This window comes from Colletotrichum jinshuiense, chromosome 7 (genome assembly GCF_051148585.1).
Source record: "Colletotrichum jinshuiense chromosome 7, complete sequence".
NCBI lineage: Eukaryota > Fungi > Ascomycota > Sordariomycetes > Glomerellales > Glomerellaceae > Colletotrichum > Colletotrichum jinshuiense.
Genome location: NC_139314.1, coordinates 3,710,785 through 3,727,547, shown reverse-complemented (window position 1 = coordinate 3,727,547; position 16,763 = coordinate 3,710,785). Strand labels below are relative to the sequence as shown.

The following is a 16,763-nucleotide window of genomic DNA, read 5'->3' as shown; positions in this document are numbered from 1 at the left end:
AAAATGAAAAGTCTTGAAGGAAGAGAAGAAGATGTCGAAAAAAAGAAACAGAACCAGCCAGTGAATGGATGAGGGTGTTTGTAAGAAAAAAAAAGGTGAAGAGAATGTTTGGCGATGAGGCCTGATGAGAGAATATCTGCTCGGAAGGGGGACTATGGCCGGCTCTTATATCTCATCTCGACGATCGCGAGTGCGATGCAGAAGTTGCCGTCGTTCATCGCATGTGAGCTTGCCCCTGTGCCAGTAAGATTGCATGGTGTTCTAGCAAGAACTCTCACCGAGTGTCTATGGAACACACGGTTAGTATATCGACGACTGCCCAGCCTCCCCACAATTTGGTGTATATTATGAGATCAGCAGAGGTGCGATTTGAGGCGGGCCTGAGTCGCACCTCGGCCGCTTCACTTGTGCCATGTGGTCTGGCACGCATCCCATAGCCGTGCTGCATGCGGCACGTCTCGTTGGCAGGCTCTGGCACTCGGTGACAGGCCACTCCCGAGCCACCAGGGCCGGAGCAGGGCTCGCTCCAGAACAGCTTGGCAACGGGGTCGTCTGGTATAGATTTAAGCTCCCGGGATGGCAGCTCGAAGGAGAGATGACCCGGACTCTGCCAGTTCGTCCGGCCTAGGTTGTGGCCCCAAAAGGATTAACGCGAGCGGCACGAGGGCGGCTTTTGCACATCATATGTCAAACCTCCTAATGGTCTGGGCACTTCAGACTTTTGGCCGGTGGTCTTGGCCTTTTTGCGGTGCCAGCTCAGGCTGGCGGGGCTTTCTGGAAGGAAAGAAGGCGGCTCATCTACACACTACGATTTGTGTTGTGGTGTTAGGGGTTGCGCAAGTCCGGGGATCCCGGAGCGCTGGGAGGCGGGCACGGGGTCGGCAGCTACCCGTGCGGGACATCTGCCGGGTCCTCTGCAGTTGGCGGGCTCCATTGACTGATCCATCGGAGCCCCGGAACTGGGGGTTTGCGGCAAGGCCCCCTTCTTTGTATCCGCATGACTAAATAGTACCTTATTTTTAGCCCAATTCGATTCCGGAATCCTTCTTCCAACGTCAAACAACGAGGCAAGAATGACGGAATTCCAGCTTTCCAGGGACTTTCGAGAGCACGGAATCCTTCTCAACTTGTTTGTTTGTACGATAGAGTTCAATCACTTCGAACCTTGATTCCCTTGGGGGACCGGTCTGCATCTCAGGGGAAAGTGCTTACCGACCATGATAGAGTTCAGTGCTAAGCCATGCTTTGCGTGCCAAGAGCCCACAGACTCATGCACCACCGCAGAGTTGACTCGCGAAGGCGCTCAATATGTGCGCGACGACCTCGGGAAGACGAGACAGCTTTGGAGGGCTCCTCCAGCGTCGACTTTGGATTGAATAGAGTTTGGCGCCAACAAGCGCGCCGAATCTGTTCCCCAAAACGCATGCATCTTGGCTCAATTACGTCGTTGACAGCTGCCATCAAAAGATGAGACTGGAACGACGTCTCGACGGATGGGCCCCAATGTTTCCATGTTTCCCATTGTTGACACGGCTGGCGGGATGTTTGGGATAAAGCTATACCCTATTTTTAACCTTTAATAACATTCTCAGACACATGGCAGTGCTGCCAGTGGGGGAGCGAGGCCCATAGAACATCAGACTGGCGCTCCATCCCCAGAGGCTCCATCAGGCCAACTCGTGGGCCTCCCTGAAGATGCTTAAGCCCATTACAGTGGGAGCCGACAGCCCCGTTCCCAATAGCAGCTGCGCGAATATCATACGATGATGCAGTTATGAACGTGCACTGGATGCCAATGCCGTGCATCTGAAGCTTGAGTCCCAAGCCAAGCCAAGAAGAGCCGATCAGAGTTTGACAGTCAGGACCGAGGTCCGCGGGCGGTTGGTGCTTTGGATAAAACTTCTTGTGACTAGTGTTGATTGTGAACAACGGATTAAGTATGTAACTATCTGAACAGTGCGCGCATTCGTGTATCGTGAAGGGTATCTAGCAAGTGCTTCGATGACGGTAGGGTATCTGCAATTCCAATGACCAAAACTCCAACCATCCAGGCAATTATACCATGCCGTCTGCAGAGGAACGGTGGTCGCTCCTAGCGTGATGCGATGTCACCGCTTTGCGGGGAACGCCAACGCCACGCCCGTCTCTGCTACCGGTGGTGTACCGAGTCCTACCCAACTTGTCGGGTCCAGTAGTTCTGCCCCCGCGCCTCTTGCCCCATCCGGCCTTCCGGGTGGCCACAGCCCCATCGCCAAAAGTTTCGAGGTCGTATTCGAGGGGCATCTTGCGGTGGAGAGGAATATGGTTGAAACGCCAGTCCCAGATCGAGGCATAGACCATCCGGTAGGACGAGAAGGCAAACACCGTCCCGATCAAGGCACCGGCCAACACGTCGTACCAGTTGTGGGACTGGTCGACCGTCAGCGAGCCGCCGACAAGGGTGGCGCCAAGGATGGGGGCGTAGGTCAGGATGAGCTTCCACATGGATGGGTGGTAGTTGGAAAAGACCTTCAGCTTGGCGTTCAGGTACAGGTACAGGAAAACCATGCCGGAGAACATGGCGGTGGTGTGGCCCGAGGGGAAGGACTCGAGCGCATTGGAAAGAGTCCCGTCCATTTCCCTTGTGCAAATGTCCGACGTCCACATGATGCCTCCGTAGCCTGTGCCGTCGAGGCCGGTCTGGTTGCCGCCGGGCTGGGAGGCCTTGCTAATGTCGGGTTGGCAGACCTCGAGGAAGTTGGGCCGCAGCCCACCAATCAGCCATTTGATCATTACTTGGAAGACGGTCGAGCCCAGGACGGAGTACAGGAGGCCCATGATGCCGTTGTTAATGTCCCAGAAGGATCGCACTCGGATTTGGCAAATGAGGATCGTCAAAATGGGCACGCCAATGCCGAGGGCCGTCGCAGCATGGCTGGGGATATATTGCGGGATATGAGGGTACGCGAACTGTGGATAGACAACCTCGCCGTTGTCAAACGTTATGGGGAACGTTCGATGTGCCGGAGGGTGCGCTCTGAAGACCTGGGAGAAGCGGTGTTAGTCGCGTTGATGAGGTAGAGGCAGATTCAAGTTAGCACTCACCACGAGGGCGATGACTCCCATGATGATCATGGTGAGGATATCGAGCCAGGTCACCTTCAGCCACAGCATGAAGGGTGGGCGATGGGCCATGGTATACGGATCGCCGTTATGCCAGCGCTCGTTTACCCGCGTATCCTCGCTGCTTCGGCGATGGGTTGGGAGAGTGGGCGTGTCATGTTGACGACGTCCAAAAGGATTGAAGCGTGCCATTGAATTTAGCGAGCGCACTATGTCGAAATGACTGCTTGTTGGAATTAGGAAGAGTTAGGAGAACACCTGGCGCCGACCAGAATCGTTTCTGGCGATGCGGCGAGTTTAATGACGGTTGTTAGTCGAAGCACAGAGAAAGCAAAAGTGTGATGGAAGACCAGACAAATGTGGACAGCGCAAAGGCACCTAATAAGCCAAATGCACATTCTTGTCATCCATTTGCGTCCATCATCTCCGTCCTAGGCTGGATGTTACCCCTTGGGGGCTGCAACGCCAAACTACGTAGGTCGTACCTGAATGGTGAGAGGGCGGGAGAATGTCGCGACGCGCTGCCAAGTCCCTGTTCCCTCTGACGTCACTCTGAATCAGTCGGTGCACCATACAAAGGAGAGTCAGCCGTGTCTTGGGTTTGGTTTCGGCTCTCTAGCAGGGGTCGATGGCAGTCCATCGCGCGCTCAAGCCACTGAAGGCCTGCCAAAAAGTCTTGGCTGATGCTGTTACGCCCAGCCACAACAGCCTGCACATGTCCTGCCCTGAGTTCTTGGAATGGGTTGACGATCCCCCCATCTCGTCATACGAGTGAGCTGGCGTTGTTTTTGTCTTCTGCAGATGGTTATGTCATCTATTGTGGCTGTAATTTCCACAACACCTAGCCGAGGATGTATTGCAGGAGGGAAACGAAACGCGCAGACGACGCACAATTCAGCACAAGTGCTGTCTGCAAGGACGTCCATCGCTTGCTGGACACATCAACCGGAGTGCACACATAGCGGTGTGCTTTTGAAGCCGCTGTGAGCCAAGACCGGCCTCTAATCTTGCTTATTGGTACCGCCCCTACTCTATTCGGAACGTCTGGAACGAGTTCTCTCCCGTTTCAGCCTTTGTGATTACCTCGCCGTCCATGACTCCGTGCAAATAACTTCGCCTGTGATCAGCTCGAGTCTCACTCAATTTTCAAAGACAGCAGGTTAGGCATGAGGTGACTCACCATTCTCCAACATATCTCCAGCGATCCCTGGCCGACTTGCGGAGAGCGTAGGCGACAGGACCACCGCGGAGGATGCAAACTGCGTCCTCGGCCAGCAGCGAGGGGGGGCCCAAGCCGAAGTGGCCCTGAGAGGTAACGAAAAATCTTCTGTTCAGCTGCTCAATGAGGCGAAGCTGCCGGAAGCCTGGCTTGCACGCGTCCTCCCAAGTCGCCAGCAGCTGGTCCAAGGTCTCCTTGGACTCGAGACTCAGTAACCACTCCATGTTCTGAATGTCAAGACGCTGGGGTCCCAAGGCCTTGCGCGGCCTTGGAAACGCCCCTTGCTTAAGGTCAACCAAAATCGTTCTCCAGAACGCCAAATCGCGGGACTCGTCCGTGAGATACGGATGCGCTGCCGAATTTGCCACGGACCGCCAATCTTGGAGTGTTGTCTTCATGTTATCTCTCCATTCCTCGCCCCTTGCTGACGTATCGTCAAGTGTCTCCCATCCCGGGGCCTTGCAGCCAACTGTCTGTACCCGGTCGACTAAAACACCGTCGAGTACGAGAAGGGAGCCGTCTTCCTCTGTAGTCCCTTGAAAGTCCAGGTTTTTGTTCCTAACCAGAGAGGCGTTGTAGGGTACATTCCATTTCGAAAGCGCCGCCAGGCTATCGCTGCCGGCGGACGAATGGATCTCGAAGTCGGGCACCCAGCTTGGCAACTTCGGGTTCCTATCTTCTGGCCGCTCTGACATGATGCCCCAGTAGTAAAGGCCCTTTGTCTCCTTCAGCAAGGCAAAAAACGCCCTCTGGTAGATTTTCTCGACGGGCCATCGATAATCTGGTGCCCGACCAGCCTGCGGGTCAATGAGGCCCAGGAGACCCATGATCTTGTCTTTCGGATCGGACGAGGCGCGATTCCAAGACGCGCTCACCGCGCTCCTGAGGCTGATTTTTCCTTCCTTTCTCATAAACCTCCGCAAGGTCCCCATCCACTTGGCGTTGCGGAGCTGGATGGTCGAGTCGACGGAGGGGCCACGCCACATGCCAAAATTGACAGCAAGAGCGACAAAAGCGGAGAACTGCGAGAAGCCGTTGATGGGGACCTTCTTCGTGCCGCATATGCAGTCGGTCTCTTGGCCCAGCACGCTTTCTTGAAGCGTCCAGATTCTGGTCCACCACGGTCTTCTCAGCAGCTCGAAAATCTCTTCGAGGCTTCTGAATGTTTCCGGCGAGTCACCTAGCGATAGAAAGGGCCTGTAGAACGAAACAAAATCTTGGACCGATCGGATGTGCTGGCCTGTTGTCGTGGGTGGTATCTGCGCGAAAGTTTGGAGCAGGTCCATGCCACGGTCTGATCCATCCGTTGCATCTCCCAGCCAGACTTTGACGCGGGAAGCGTTGGCGTATATTCCCTTCATCTGCCAAACCTGGTGGTTCCTCTCGGTTTCCTTTCCCTGGTTGATGCAGATGGCATCGACCCAGAGAGCCCGTTCTCGATCTCTGCGCCGGAGCGCAAGGAGCGCAGCATGCAGGTTTTTGCGGATCAAGAACGAGTTATCGTTGATGCTGACGGGAACACTGGCACTCTCCTCCCCCCAAGTGTAGGAGAGAGCCTCGTAGGGGTCCGTATTGGCCATCCTTTGCGCTTCAAGACGGCAAATGAGCGGGTGAGAGGGGACAGTCGACGGCTGAACCTTGAGCAGTCGGAACCATCCCTTTGCGGGAAGTTCTCTCGCATAGTGGTGTGCATTGTGGGCCAACGAGCGCATCGCGCCGTTTGACTAATCCGGGAGACGAAACCTTGCCATTCAATGGAAATGACAATTGGAAGGTAGAGCGCCTACCGAATTGAGCAATGCGCTGTTCTTCGTTGAGTTTATTTTGGTGCCTAATGAACATGCCGCGATGTGCTGAATCCAGTTAGCCAACCTCGTGCATTTATTTTCCAGGGGTTCCCTGCACCTGGTTTGACAACTTGAATGCCGGCCCCTCTTAGCCCAATCCGGTTCCCGCGCATATGAATTTAAACGTGAATCCGGTGTATAGCTAGCATGAGAAAAAAAAGTCTGCTGCCTCAACAACTAAAAGTCTGCAGCACAGCAATCTAAAATACAACTTCAGACAAGAGGCAATTGGGTATTCGCTCCAGGGAGATAGAGCTACATGTGACAAACCATCATGGGCTCCATGGCCCTCAACTGCTGAGATGCATTATCCTACGTTCTCAATTGGCATACCTTCGCCAGGGGAAGGTCAAGTACACTTAACTCCACCTGTATTGGCTTGTCTTTGTATTATAGTCCTGCTTCAATATTGAGCCCAATATTTCACTGTTTGCCCTATCGCCTGCATTGCTTTTTTTCTCACATATTGTGCTTGTGTCACTTCAACATCTTGGCCCGCTCTCCGCACGGCTCCCCATTGCAGTCCATGTTCCTATGTGAGACCCGCAACGGCTGCTAGAAGGTCTGTTCCTCTGGAGCGCAATGTACTACTTACGGACATAGGGTATTTCATCCGTACTTTCTTGAGTGCACTTTAACGAGAGTTTAATATACTAGTGAAAGAATATGAAATACACTATATCAAGAACATGCTACAGTGGCCCAGACTGCTAAGGTACCATAACTGCACCACTGATAGGGGGAAAAGAGGAAATCGAGATTTAGAGGATTTATATGATTCCAGTCAGGGGAAAGGCTAAACGAGTCAGTGTAACCAAAGTCCAAGGGTAATACTTTTGGAATACAAAGGCAATTTCAGGTTTAAGGAGAATAAGAGCAAGAAGAAGAAAAGAAGAAAGGGGTAAAATGAGGGGCTGGGGTCGGGGAAAATGTTTTGATCAAGCAGTCACTACCGAGCAGCACAGATACCGAGCTTTCAAGCAAAACCAAGTTATAGGCTACCGCTTTGAGAGTCACAGCCTTATGCATGATCGAAAAGTATCATTGAATATCTCTGGCGAAAGGCTTGGTTGTGATAGTGTGTATCAGCGGTGAAACGAGCTCTAGCCTCTTGTCACATTGTGTGAAGGTAACGTGGCCAAGTAGGCAGACAAGTACAATAAGGCTTGTTGTCTCCAACAACTAGCCTGTCACGATAGCTTCATTCTGCTAAGATTTCCTTTGGCTGTAGCACCTGGCGGCGCACATGTCCGGTGCGCCTGCACGTAACCAGCTCACAAGAATCCTACTTATACGGGCTCTTTGTCCGTATTTCACTTACAGAGAATACAAGACACTTTTCCCTACAAATCTTTTATGCCCGCTGTGAACTCTCTCTCGTCACATAGGCTTATTATTATGACTCGTCTTCGCGCCTTGTGTACGGAGACTTGCTTGTACCGGACATGCTTACACAGCCTTGTCTTGTCTATATACCTTAAAAAGGGTGGACAGATTGGCAGCATGGCTCGCATAGTCAGGTGTGTGTGGTCTCAGAGAGCAAAGATTAGGACGACCACAGGAGGGTAGCTGCCAGAAAAGATGGTATCACCAGACATAAACGAAGTAGGAAGAAGAGTTAACACGGTATACATAAAATAAGTGCACTTTAAAGAAAGCTGAAACTCAACATTCATCTCGTGAGTTGAAATAAATTCTGATGTCTGGAGGTTTATACCTTAGTGCGCATATTCTTCTTGGTCTCTGACCTAAATCGACAGAGAGACGATATTGTCTCCCCAATCTCTCCAGGCCAAACCAATTAACCCAGTATCACCTAGAAGGGTAAACAAAAAGAGTTCTCACGCCCCTCAACGTACTCTCCCTTGAATATGAAGAAACCAAATCCTCAAGGCTGTAGTAAGTGCCATGATAGCCCATCGATCTCCCATATCACCAGTTGCACCCTCTCCTACAAACTCAAACCTGAATGGTTTATTCCAGGACAATGTACCCTTGAATCCAACAATAGCAACAAGTCCAGCGTCTTGCAGATCATTATCAGTTCCGCTGTTTCGGGGGGTTCCTGAATTGAGTCGAACAAGTTTAAAGACCGCCTTAGCGCCATCCATTTCATTCTCGTTCGCTTTCTGCCATTCGAAGTCCTCGCGGTGGAGCATGCCACCCTGGTCCACTTCAATAGAGAAACGAAACCAGAAGGTCACCTGGTGGTCGAATATTCCCGAGCGCATTATCTCCGTGACTCCGATAGATGCTTGTCCCTCAGCTGTTGCGGCTGCGCCGACCACGTAGTTCAGCGGTGGCAGTGTAATGACGCTGGCAGTTGACGCCAAAGTCCAGTTCGGCTCCTCGCCAACCGTGGCTAAGGCAGTATCTTTGTTGCTAGGACCGTTGTGGAGGATCAGGCATGGTTTGCCGTCGTACTTGCCACCAGCAGAAATAATGTAGCTCGAGATGGCGTAGAGTTTGTGGTTGGTACTGTTGCCGAGATGAGCGGTGCGGGTAAACTTCATCTGTGGGTATACACTCAAAGCACGGGGAATTGGGTGGTACAGAGAAACATGTGGGCCAACAGGGACTTTGGCGTTGCCTGGGGCTAGCGAGAGGCCAAGTTGGGCAGTAGAACTTTGCGAAGCTGTAACAGCATCATTCGGTGTGTAAGGTGGCGGTGGAATGCTGATGTTGCCTTCGCCTGACAAGGCAGAATCGATCTCAGCTTTGGCAGGCTTACCCATAGTTGTCGCGATCCAGTTGGTTCTTCAGTTTGTGTTGGTAATGTGGCAGAAATTTGCGGTTGGCTAGGCTGGGGGTTTTATCCCAGATCTGATGCGAAAAGAAGGGGGCATGACCTGAACGTAATTTATTTAAAATTAAGTTGTACAGTCACAAAACATGTGATTCAGGTTCTATTTATAATTAAAATTGATGGTTGTTGTTGGTGTTGGTGCTGGTTGGGGGCGCAGCGGAGCAGGCAAACACACTACCTTGCTCATACCTGCAGTGCTGGGCGTCGAGGATTTGACGACCCAACAGCCTTGGCATTGGGGGGAGGTCCAACGGAAACTTCCGCTACAACGACTTGAAAGTTGGAATTGGTATATCCAGGACTGTAGACGAGTATATTGATGTGTGCGCCGCCTGGTCCACGTTAGCACATGGGTGAGTACTGTGAGCAGGACGTGGTTTGCTTACTCTCGTCTATTACTGATAGAATATATAAGCGGTCACTCAGGGTCAGCGTAACATCTGATTATCGCAGGCGGCCGGCGTTCTCATTACAAAACCCTCTTAATTGTCAGCTTGTATTCTTGAAATAATTGACGGAAAAATGAAGACAAAAGGGATAACTTACTTAGTTCTTGTTGTTAAAGATGTGCTCGAAATTGTCGATCTCCTCCCTGAGGTCCTCTTCATCGTCGTCGTCGTCGTCGTCGTCGTCGGGGCGGTCGAGACCTAAGCCCCTGCGGCCGCAGACGGCGCGCAACCTCGCCAGCTCTCGGAAGCGGTCGAGGGCCGGGCCTAGGGCGAGGATTCTCTCCAGGTCCTCCTCCTCCTCATCAGAGTCGCCGCAGATGAACTCGCCGAAGTCTAGAAGGAGCCCAAGGGGGGCGCACCATACCAAGCAGCTGATGACGACGGGGCCGGCTTCGGCTCCGGCGTCGTCATCGTTGTCGTCATCGCCGGGCGCGACGAAGGCCTCTTCGTCGTCGTCCTCCTCCTTGCTAGGGAGGATGGCGGCGGAGGGGACGGGGGCGGCAGCGGCGGGAGCTGGAGGAGACGCCGGAGATGGAGGAGGGGGAGAGGGAGGAGAAGCAGCCGGAGAGGAGGGAGGCAGAGGCGGAGGTGGCGGGTAGCCAGCCTAACGGCAGGCCAATCTAGTCACCCAGGCGAGGTTGCAGCCTCGCGCTCCTGCTGCTGCTGGGCATGCTGGGTGTTGAGGGCGGTCAGCTCCTTCTACTGGTTGGTGGTGAGGTGGATCATCGCTGTTGTCGTCGTCTCTGTCGTCCTTGTCGTCCTTGTCGTCCTTGTCGTCCTTGTCGTCCTTGTCGTCCTTGTTGGCACAGGCAGAAAAGAGAGAGATAGGATGGGTGACGATGGTGACGATGATGATTGACAAAGAGAGAAAGGGAACGTCGTTATAACCATCAATGGTCATTCAAAAGGAGTCGCCTGCACTGCAGCCATGGTCTTTCCTGCTTTCAATTTTTTTCATGGGACGCTCCTCCTTATGTGTGCATCTCTAACGCTGCTGCCTCTGCTATTGTGGGAAAGCTGCTCAGGTCACGTGGCATGGACCGAGTTGCCATCACAGCTCTTCCAATCTTATGACTCGCATGCAAGAATTATTGAATGGCTCTTGCAACTGTCACATCTCCCCTTTCTCTGGGCTGGAAGCAACGCCCTTGACTATCCACATCGTCATGGGAACGTGCAGGAGCAGATGGAAAACGGGGGTTTCAACGACCTTGGTGGTAGCTTTATGGAAGCCAAGCCACCACAGTCCAATCCAAATATCAGGGTCGTTGTCAGGGACAGGAAGCCGGAGGGGGACCGTAGACTCACCGGGGCGGCCGTCAGCACCGAATTAGATGTTTTTGATAGATCGCACTGCCTAGATGAATGACAAAAGGCCTATGGCAAAGCATGTTATTACTATTAAGAGATATATTGTAAGACCTTTGATATATGTACTTGACTGTGTTAAGAGAGAACTTTTATGAATGGTGTTGCAGTAGGGAAGACATCAGGAAAGTATAGATCATGAGGGAATTTGGGATCGCAGTCCCAGAGCCTCGATCATGGATCGGTAATCAATATCATTCAGCTGGGTGGTGGAGCAAAAAATGGCGCCGTATTTTCGAGTGAGATTCATGCAAGCTTAGCGCCCAGCTCAACCTGCTGGACTAATCGGTACTGGAATATCAAATGACAACTGCAGCCCTGGCACTCGTTGCCATGGGATCGTCTAGGTTGGCAAGGCAAGCTAGAGCCTAATTTCAACAAGCAAGCATCCCAGGCTGTGACAATGCCCAGTTCTTACAGTGTTTTATTTGTTGCTGATGGTACGATACCAAATGCGGCTGCAAGGTGGACTAGACTTGAACTTGATGTTGAGGGCCGTATATCAGCTGTGCCGCACAGCCACTGCAGTGGAAAACTGAACTAACGAGACGCCATGCTAATCGTCCCCTGGAATATGGAACGATCCAGGTCAGATCTAACTTCATGAACGTGTCCTGCAGTCGGCGCTTGAACACTATGCCCTTTGTTGTCGATGGGAGCACCTGGAGACATGGAAAGCACACTATGCGAAACGTGTTGTTGCGTCTGAAATCAGTTCTCTTCATTTATCGTCTTCACCTAAAGCTCTCAGGCGAGGCTAACTTGCCCGACGTTTTTTCTTCGGCACCAACATTAGGGTCTGCCTGTTTCTCTTCATGACAAAATGAAACTGCCTCACTAGCAAAGACATCATCGCACGTGTTCAAGGAAATTGTACTCTTCTGAAACTTTCTTCCCACTTAATGGGTTCAAACTCTACCCGTTCAACAACTTCTCCATTTTCGAATGAATTTGAACGATTTCAGACGCCTGCAAATACTGTACAGCTTGGGTAGAGCCACCGCGTCGATGCTCTCAATGGCACAGTTGAACCTTCGGTCTGTATGTCGGCTCGCTACGTCCTCCCATGCTCGTAAAGCCTTATTCCCTCGACCATATTGCCAAGACATGATGTCGAATTGCCAAGTCGCAGCCATCGTGAGATTGATTTCGCTCTCCTTGACCTCGTATCTGAAAAAGAACCCTTCTCCGATACCAGGACTCCATACTTCCAATATCTTCAAACAAGGCATACATGTAGCTGCTTGACTTGCTGCGACAAATAGACAATCTACCTCTATAGGACTAACAGGCAGTCGCCCAAGTTGGCAGCTGAGAACTAGACGCTCAAGCATGCAAGAAGGTAATGCCTCGCCCGATGAAATTAAAAAGTTGAACTGGGAGAAGAAATTCCTCGCGTCGATAACATATGTAATTGCCAGTTCCTTAAGATGAAAGCTGGTGAGAACCGCAGTCTGAAGCACAGCTGCTACCCCGTTTGCTTTCTCGGAGTCACTTTGACTTTGAGCTTCAGATATCAATTTGGACCGAGGCTCCCAGATGGATAGCCTCTGCATAGAAGGAACTCGATGTGCAATCGAGAAGGCGACTCTGTTTCCGATTGCTTGTTGGAGTATTTGCGTCGTTCCCAGCTGTTGTTCAAAATCGAGTCGCTGAAGGCACGGAAAGCTGTCGCGGAGGTGAAAGAGTAGGATAGACGAACAGCTCCAAGAGATTGTTGGGCTGATGGAAATTGCGGTGATACTAGGAACCAGCTCAACAGGCCCTTGTTTCCTGATGACACTGTTGATACTACGGATTTCCGCGAATAAATCTAGAACGGCGGGTGATCGACGGTGGACACAACGACGGCGACCACGCCTGGATACTAACTTCCGATCGCCTGCATTCGGAACCAAGATACCGCTTAGTTCAAGTGAAATACCACTTTTGGGTATATCTTCGGTCCAAAGAGCAAGAATAGAGAGGAGCTCTTCTAAATTTTCAAAAAGTACCCTCTCTCTCTCGATAAGTGTATGTTGGCCTCCGACCTCCCGGAGGCATCGATGGCAAAGGTATTCTTCCATTCTCAGATAAAGGGAGATGGTCTTAATGAGAGATCTTTGATGACTTTGGATAGCCTCGCGAAAGCCTTGAAAGTTCGACTTTGAAATCCAGGGCCGGAAGGTCAACTTCTGCCAGAGCAACGGTTCGAAAAGGCTCTGCCATTCTCTCGAAACACTTGCGTAAATGGCGATAGGGAGTTCTTCAGAAGTCAAGACGTTAGCTAAAGATTGCAAGATCATGCGTCGGAGCTCCAGTGAAAGACGTGTCCAGCGAGGATTTCTTATGCCTTCTGCTTGGATGGCGATGTGCTGCAAGGCTCTGTGAGATGAGAGCTGCATCATAATGGCAAAAGATGTTGTAGGCAGAAGAAGTCGGGAAGCGGGTAGCAAGTGCTTCGATCTGAGCTTTTTTGTTGGTGGTGAGAAGATGCAAGCCAGAGGTCGTTCCGTATTTTCTGTCCTTTTAATATTTCCCTACAAGCGCCATCGAGCCCCTCAAACGCAGTCGGAAAATCTTACTAAAGGTTCCCTGTTTTCCTCTTGCTGCCTACCTAGGTCTCGCTGAACTCTCCATAAAGGTGGCGTTCAAATAAACATTACGAGCGCAAGAAATTGTACGTGCGGTAATCACTAAACCTAAAGCCTCAAGAATAATAAGGCGAAATTCCCCTAGTCTATATATCTACTGTAAAACAAGGTAGTTTATAATATTCCGCTATTACAATTAGATATCTAACAGTAGTGTTTCTGCTAATAGATAATAGCGAGGTTACAGTGGTACCCAAAAGTCTGAGAACAAGCCCACTGATGCCAACCTATCGCATTTTACCACGCAATTGCTCCTTAGCAGAAAACCATCAATTTTTATTTCTATATAGCGAAACCATAGTGAAAATAAAGCCTTGAGTTTGCTGATCAGTACGTTTGTACCAACCCTGTGCAGCATTTACTGCACGTAAGCGCCGCTGCAGTGACTCTATTAGACGCTTAATATGATCTTGTGGGATACTAGTGAGATACCTTCCTTATTAGCTGACACGGAGCTTCAGCCCCGTTCTCAAACCCAATCATATTGCAAGACTCCTCCCACAATTCGTCGCCTTTCTCCTCATCAAAGGCCCATGAAGCGTGGCCCATGTCCATCTGAGAAGAAGAATCAATCGCTGGGCCGTGCTCGATACAATCAGCGAGATATCGCCCTCCCCTCCCTTCCCACTCTGCACTAACCGCCGCAAGAACACTCGTTGCCGCTCCCTGGGCCGCGTTCTTTAAATGTCGGATCTCCCCCCAATCTCCCTCCGGAATCTTCAGCGGTTCATCCTCCATGTATCGAGAAATCATGGTCAAAACGCTGCCTGGGTGCACTGAAAGCGCATGGAGCCCCCTTTCCCCAAATCGACGCTCAATTTCGTTAGCCAAGTAAATGTTGGCCGTTTTTGACCTTGCGTAGGCTCTCATTGGATGATAAGGTAGGCCATCGTAATTCAAGTCGGTGAAGTCGATCGGGCCAAGCCGATGGAGAGACGAAGTGACGGAGACTACGCGAGAGTTGAAGGAAGGGGATGAAGAGGCCAGTAGCGCTGGCTGCAGCAGCCGAAAGAGGAGAAAATGGCCTAGATGGTTCGTCGCGAAATGTGTCTCGAACCCGTCGATGGTGCTGCTCTTGGGACACGCCATGACTCCTGCGTTGAGGGCAAGGATGTTGATCTTGTTATTGGTTTTGGAGAGGAGGGTTTGTGCCGCGTTGCGCACAGAGGTGAGGGAGTCAAGAGACATCTCAAGGAGCTGAAGCCGGGCACCACTGTCTGGATCTGAAGTCGCGGTGATATCTTCCACAGCCTCCCGGCCACTTTTAAGGTCTCTGACGCCCAGGAAGACAGTTGCACCGGCTGCATGTAGAGCCCGCGCCGTTTCAAGCCCAATGCCTCTGTTCGCTCCTGTCACAAGTGCAGTCTTTCCCGACAGTCCGTTACCCGTGAGTCCTTCATCTTCGATGATTTGCAATGCGGTGGGTCTCGCGTCTCCCGGACCCTGAGGATTCTGGTGTGCAGCGATATATCTAGCCATGGCGGAGAGAGGCGTGTTCAACGATGCACGATGCCTCGTTTGCTTTAAAGTACGGATTATCGCTTAGAAGTCAAAGGCGTGTTTAAATGGGTACCATCGTCGTCCTGAGTCGAGATATAGCCATTACAGTCCTTCTCAATCTGGAAATTCTCTGACGTGGTTTCCAGGCAGCAGTGCAGGGATTGACAACCTTCAATCAAGCTAGTGGGTGTTGCTTCCTCCAAGAGTCGCCCAGATCCCCTAAGGTATGGACTCGCAGCCGTACTCCTATTGGTTTGAGATTAGCTTGTGCTATGTGCTATAAGCTTCATTGACTTGTGGATGGCCAGTTCGGATTGAAGCGAAAAGCCAAGGACGCAATCAAACCTTCACTAAGCAGGGACGTGGGTTTCATAGCAGAGGCAATCCACGCTGTGCGGACGGGGCGCCATTCCCGCAACTCCGCATGGAGCTTCTCCCACAATTTGCTTCCGGTCGGCACTCGGAGGCGGAGCGGGGCCGGGTCGCTGTGAATGCGGCGAGAGCGAACGCCACGAAGAGCATCGTAAGCTTAGGTTTAATAGGTTTTTATTAATATTGTAGTCGTCTCTCGATAGAAACTTTAATCACTGCACAACCAATAATTCCAGCTTCGCATATCCTGCTTCCGCTCCCCGTCAGTAGAGCAAGCGCATTAAGTAGATGCCTGGACTCCTTGGTTGGTCCGGACAACAGCAGCTCGTTGCATTAGATTATTCCCATCCTCCCCTGCTTCAAACCTCTTGAGAAACTCTTCCGGGTCAAACCGAGGCCCTCGAGGATCTTGAGCAAATTCAGCACTCATCATGAATGCAATAGCATCCTCTGGCTTTTCGAACGCATCGACTTGAGTCTCAATCTTGTTGCCGTCTGGATCTCTATAATACATGCTGGTTGACATGCCATGGTTCATGCAGTAAATGGGTTCAATCCCCATTTCCTTACGTGCCTTGTAGGATTGCAGCAGGTCGTCCAACGAGTCGAAAGTCAGAGCGAAGTGGTCCATGCCAACTGTGTTGTCTTGTCTTGACACGGCCTCCGGATCGTACAGTATGGCCAGGCGGTGATGTTCGTGGTCCCAAGTGAGAAATGATATGAGTTCGTTTGAGTGAGTAATCTTGGCATTGAGGAAATTCTGATAAAAGTTGACCAATCTCTTTGGTTCCTTGGTTCGGAGTACGAAGTGTGCTAGTTCAGAGGGCCTGCAAACCCCGATTGGCGCCTTCTGAGCCATGTTGTTAAATTTGGAGTGTGATGATTCCGTCTGACTTGCTGTAAAATTTTTGAATGTAGTTTAGCTATTATGGCGTTGAAGAATGCGGCGGGGGAAGCAAGCGTTTTGAAGGCTGAGGCACAATAGGCAAATTCCATCCTGGAGCTGAATGCGTTTCATACAATCTCGCCACAGTTAGCAACCGGGCTTGATAAAAAAAAAAGGTCAACCATGTGATTTAAATTGTCTCATGTGACAAGTCCCGGTCGGGTTGCTCAAAGTGGCCGGGAATTTCGGGTTTTCATCAATAAGTCCGGCCGCGGTCGGCTGGGCGAGGACCCGAGTGGGATGGATGTCCGCTCACCCCCGCACTCGAAACCTCGTACAGCCGATCTGTCGTCAGCAGGAAAAACATCCACAGCCAATCAACCGGATTTTGTTCCAACATGGTTTGGTTGCCGTGACTCGAGGGTTTCCCCAAGTGCCCAGGTGGTGCAGGTGCTTTGGCGTCAACATTGGACGAGGGGACCAAGCTTTTTATATGTCGGCGATTCGCGGGCTAGCAAACCCCGACTAGCCATGAATTTCTTTAGTCTTTTTTTTGCCACAATAACGCTGCTCCCACTGTT

The 16,763-nt window shown here is 51.4% G+C and overlaps 6 protein-coding genes across 6 annotated transcripts; all 6 read right to left on the bottom strand.

Annotated features, from left to right (window-relative positions):
* Positions 1-2,055: 2,055 nt before the first annotated feature.
* On the bottom strand, positions 2,056-3,174 carry EsH8_VII_000970 (phosphatase PAP2 family protein; the record flags this gene model as incomplete). Its single annotated transcript, XM_083271103.1, has 2 exons — positions 2,056-3,024; positions 3,085-3,174. 2 exons carry the CDS (start codon positions 3,172-3,174, stop codon positions 2,056-2,058), a joined length of 1,059 nt encoding a protein of 352 aa, XP_083128660.1.
* Positions 3,175-4,128: 954 nt separating this feature from the next.
* Positions 4,129-5,901, bottom strand: EsH8_VII_000969 (HET domain-containing protein; the record flags this gene model as incomplete). The annotated part of the gene is made up of 2 exons (XM_083271102.1): positions 4,129-4,213; positions 4,283-5,901. The coding sequence occupies 2 exons, from the start codon at positions 5,899-5,901 to the stop codon at positions 4,129-4,131; spliced, it is 1,704 nt and encodes a 567-aa protein (XP_083128659.1).
* A 2,117-nt stretch (positions 5,902-8,018) lies between these two features.
* On the bottom strand, positions 8,019-8,903 carry EsH8_VII_000968 (uncharacterized protein; the record flags this gene model as incomplete). Its single annotated transcript, XM_083271101.1, has 1 exon — positions 8,019-8,903. One exon carries the CDS (start codon positions 8,901-8,903, stop codon positions 8,019-8,021), a length of 885 nt encoding a protein of 294 aa, XP_083128658.1.
* Positions 8,904-9,520: 617 nt separating this feature from the next.
* Positions 9,521-10,324, bottom strand: EsH8_VII_000967 (uncharacterized protein; the record flags this gene model as incomplete). The annotated part of the gene is made up of 2 exons (XM_083271100.1): positions 9,521-10,027; positions 10,127-10,324. 2 exons carry the CDS (start codon positions 10,322-10,324, stop codon positions 9,521-9,523), a joined length of 705 nt encoding a protein of 234 aa, XP_083128657.1.
* Positions 10,325-14,374: 4,050 nt separating this feature from the next.
* On the bottom strand, positions 14,375-14,903 carry EsH8_VII_000966 (uncharacterized protein; the record flags this gene model as incomplete). Its single annotated transcript, XM_083271099.1, has 2 exons — positions 14,375-14,420; positions 14,482-14,903. The coding sequence occupies 2 exons, from the start codon at positions 14,901-14,903 to the stop codon at positions 14,375-14,377; spliced, it is 468 nt and encodes a 155-aa protein (XP_083128656.1).
* Positions 14,904-15,576: 673 nt separating this feature from the next.
* EsH8_VII_000965 (uncharacterized protein) lies at positions 15,577-16,155 on the bottom strand (the record flags this gene model as incomplete). The annotated part of the gene is made up of 1 exon (XM_083271098.1): positions 15,577-16,155. The coding sequence occupies one exon, from the start codon at positions 16,153-16,155 to the stop codon at positions 15,577-15,579; it is 579 nt and encodes a 192-aa protein (XP_083128655.1).
* Positions 16,156-16,763: the final 608 nt, after the last annotated feature.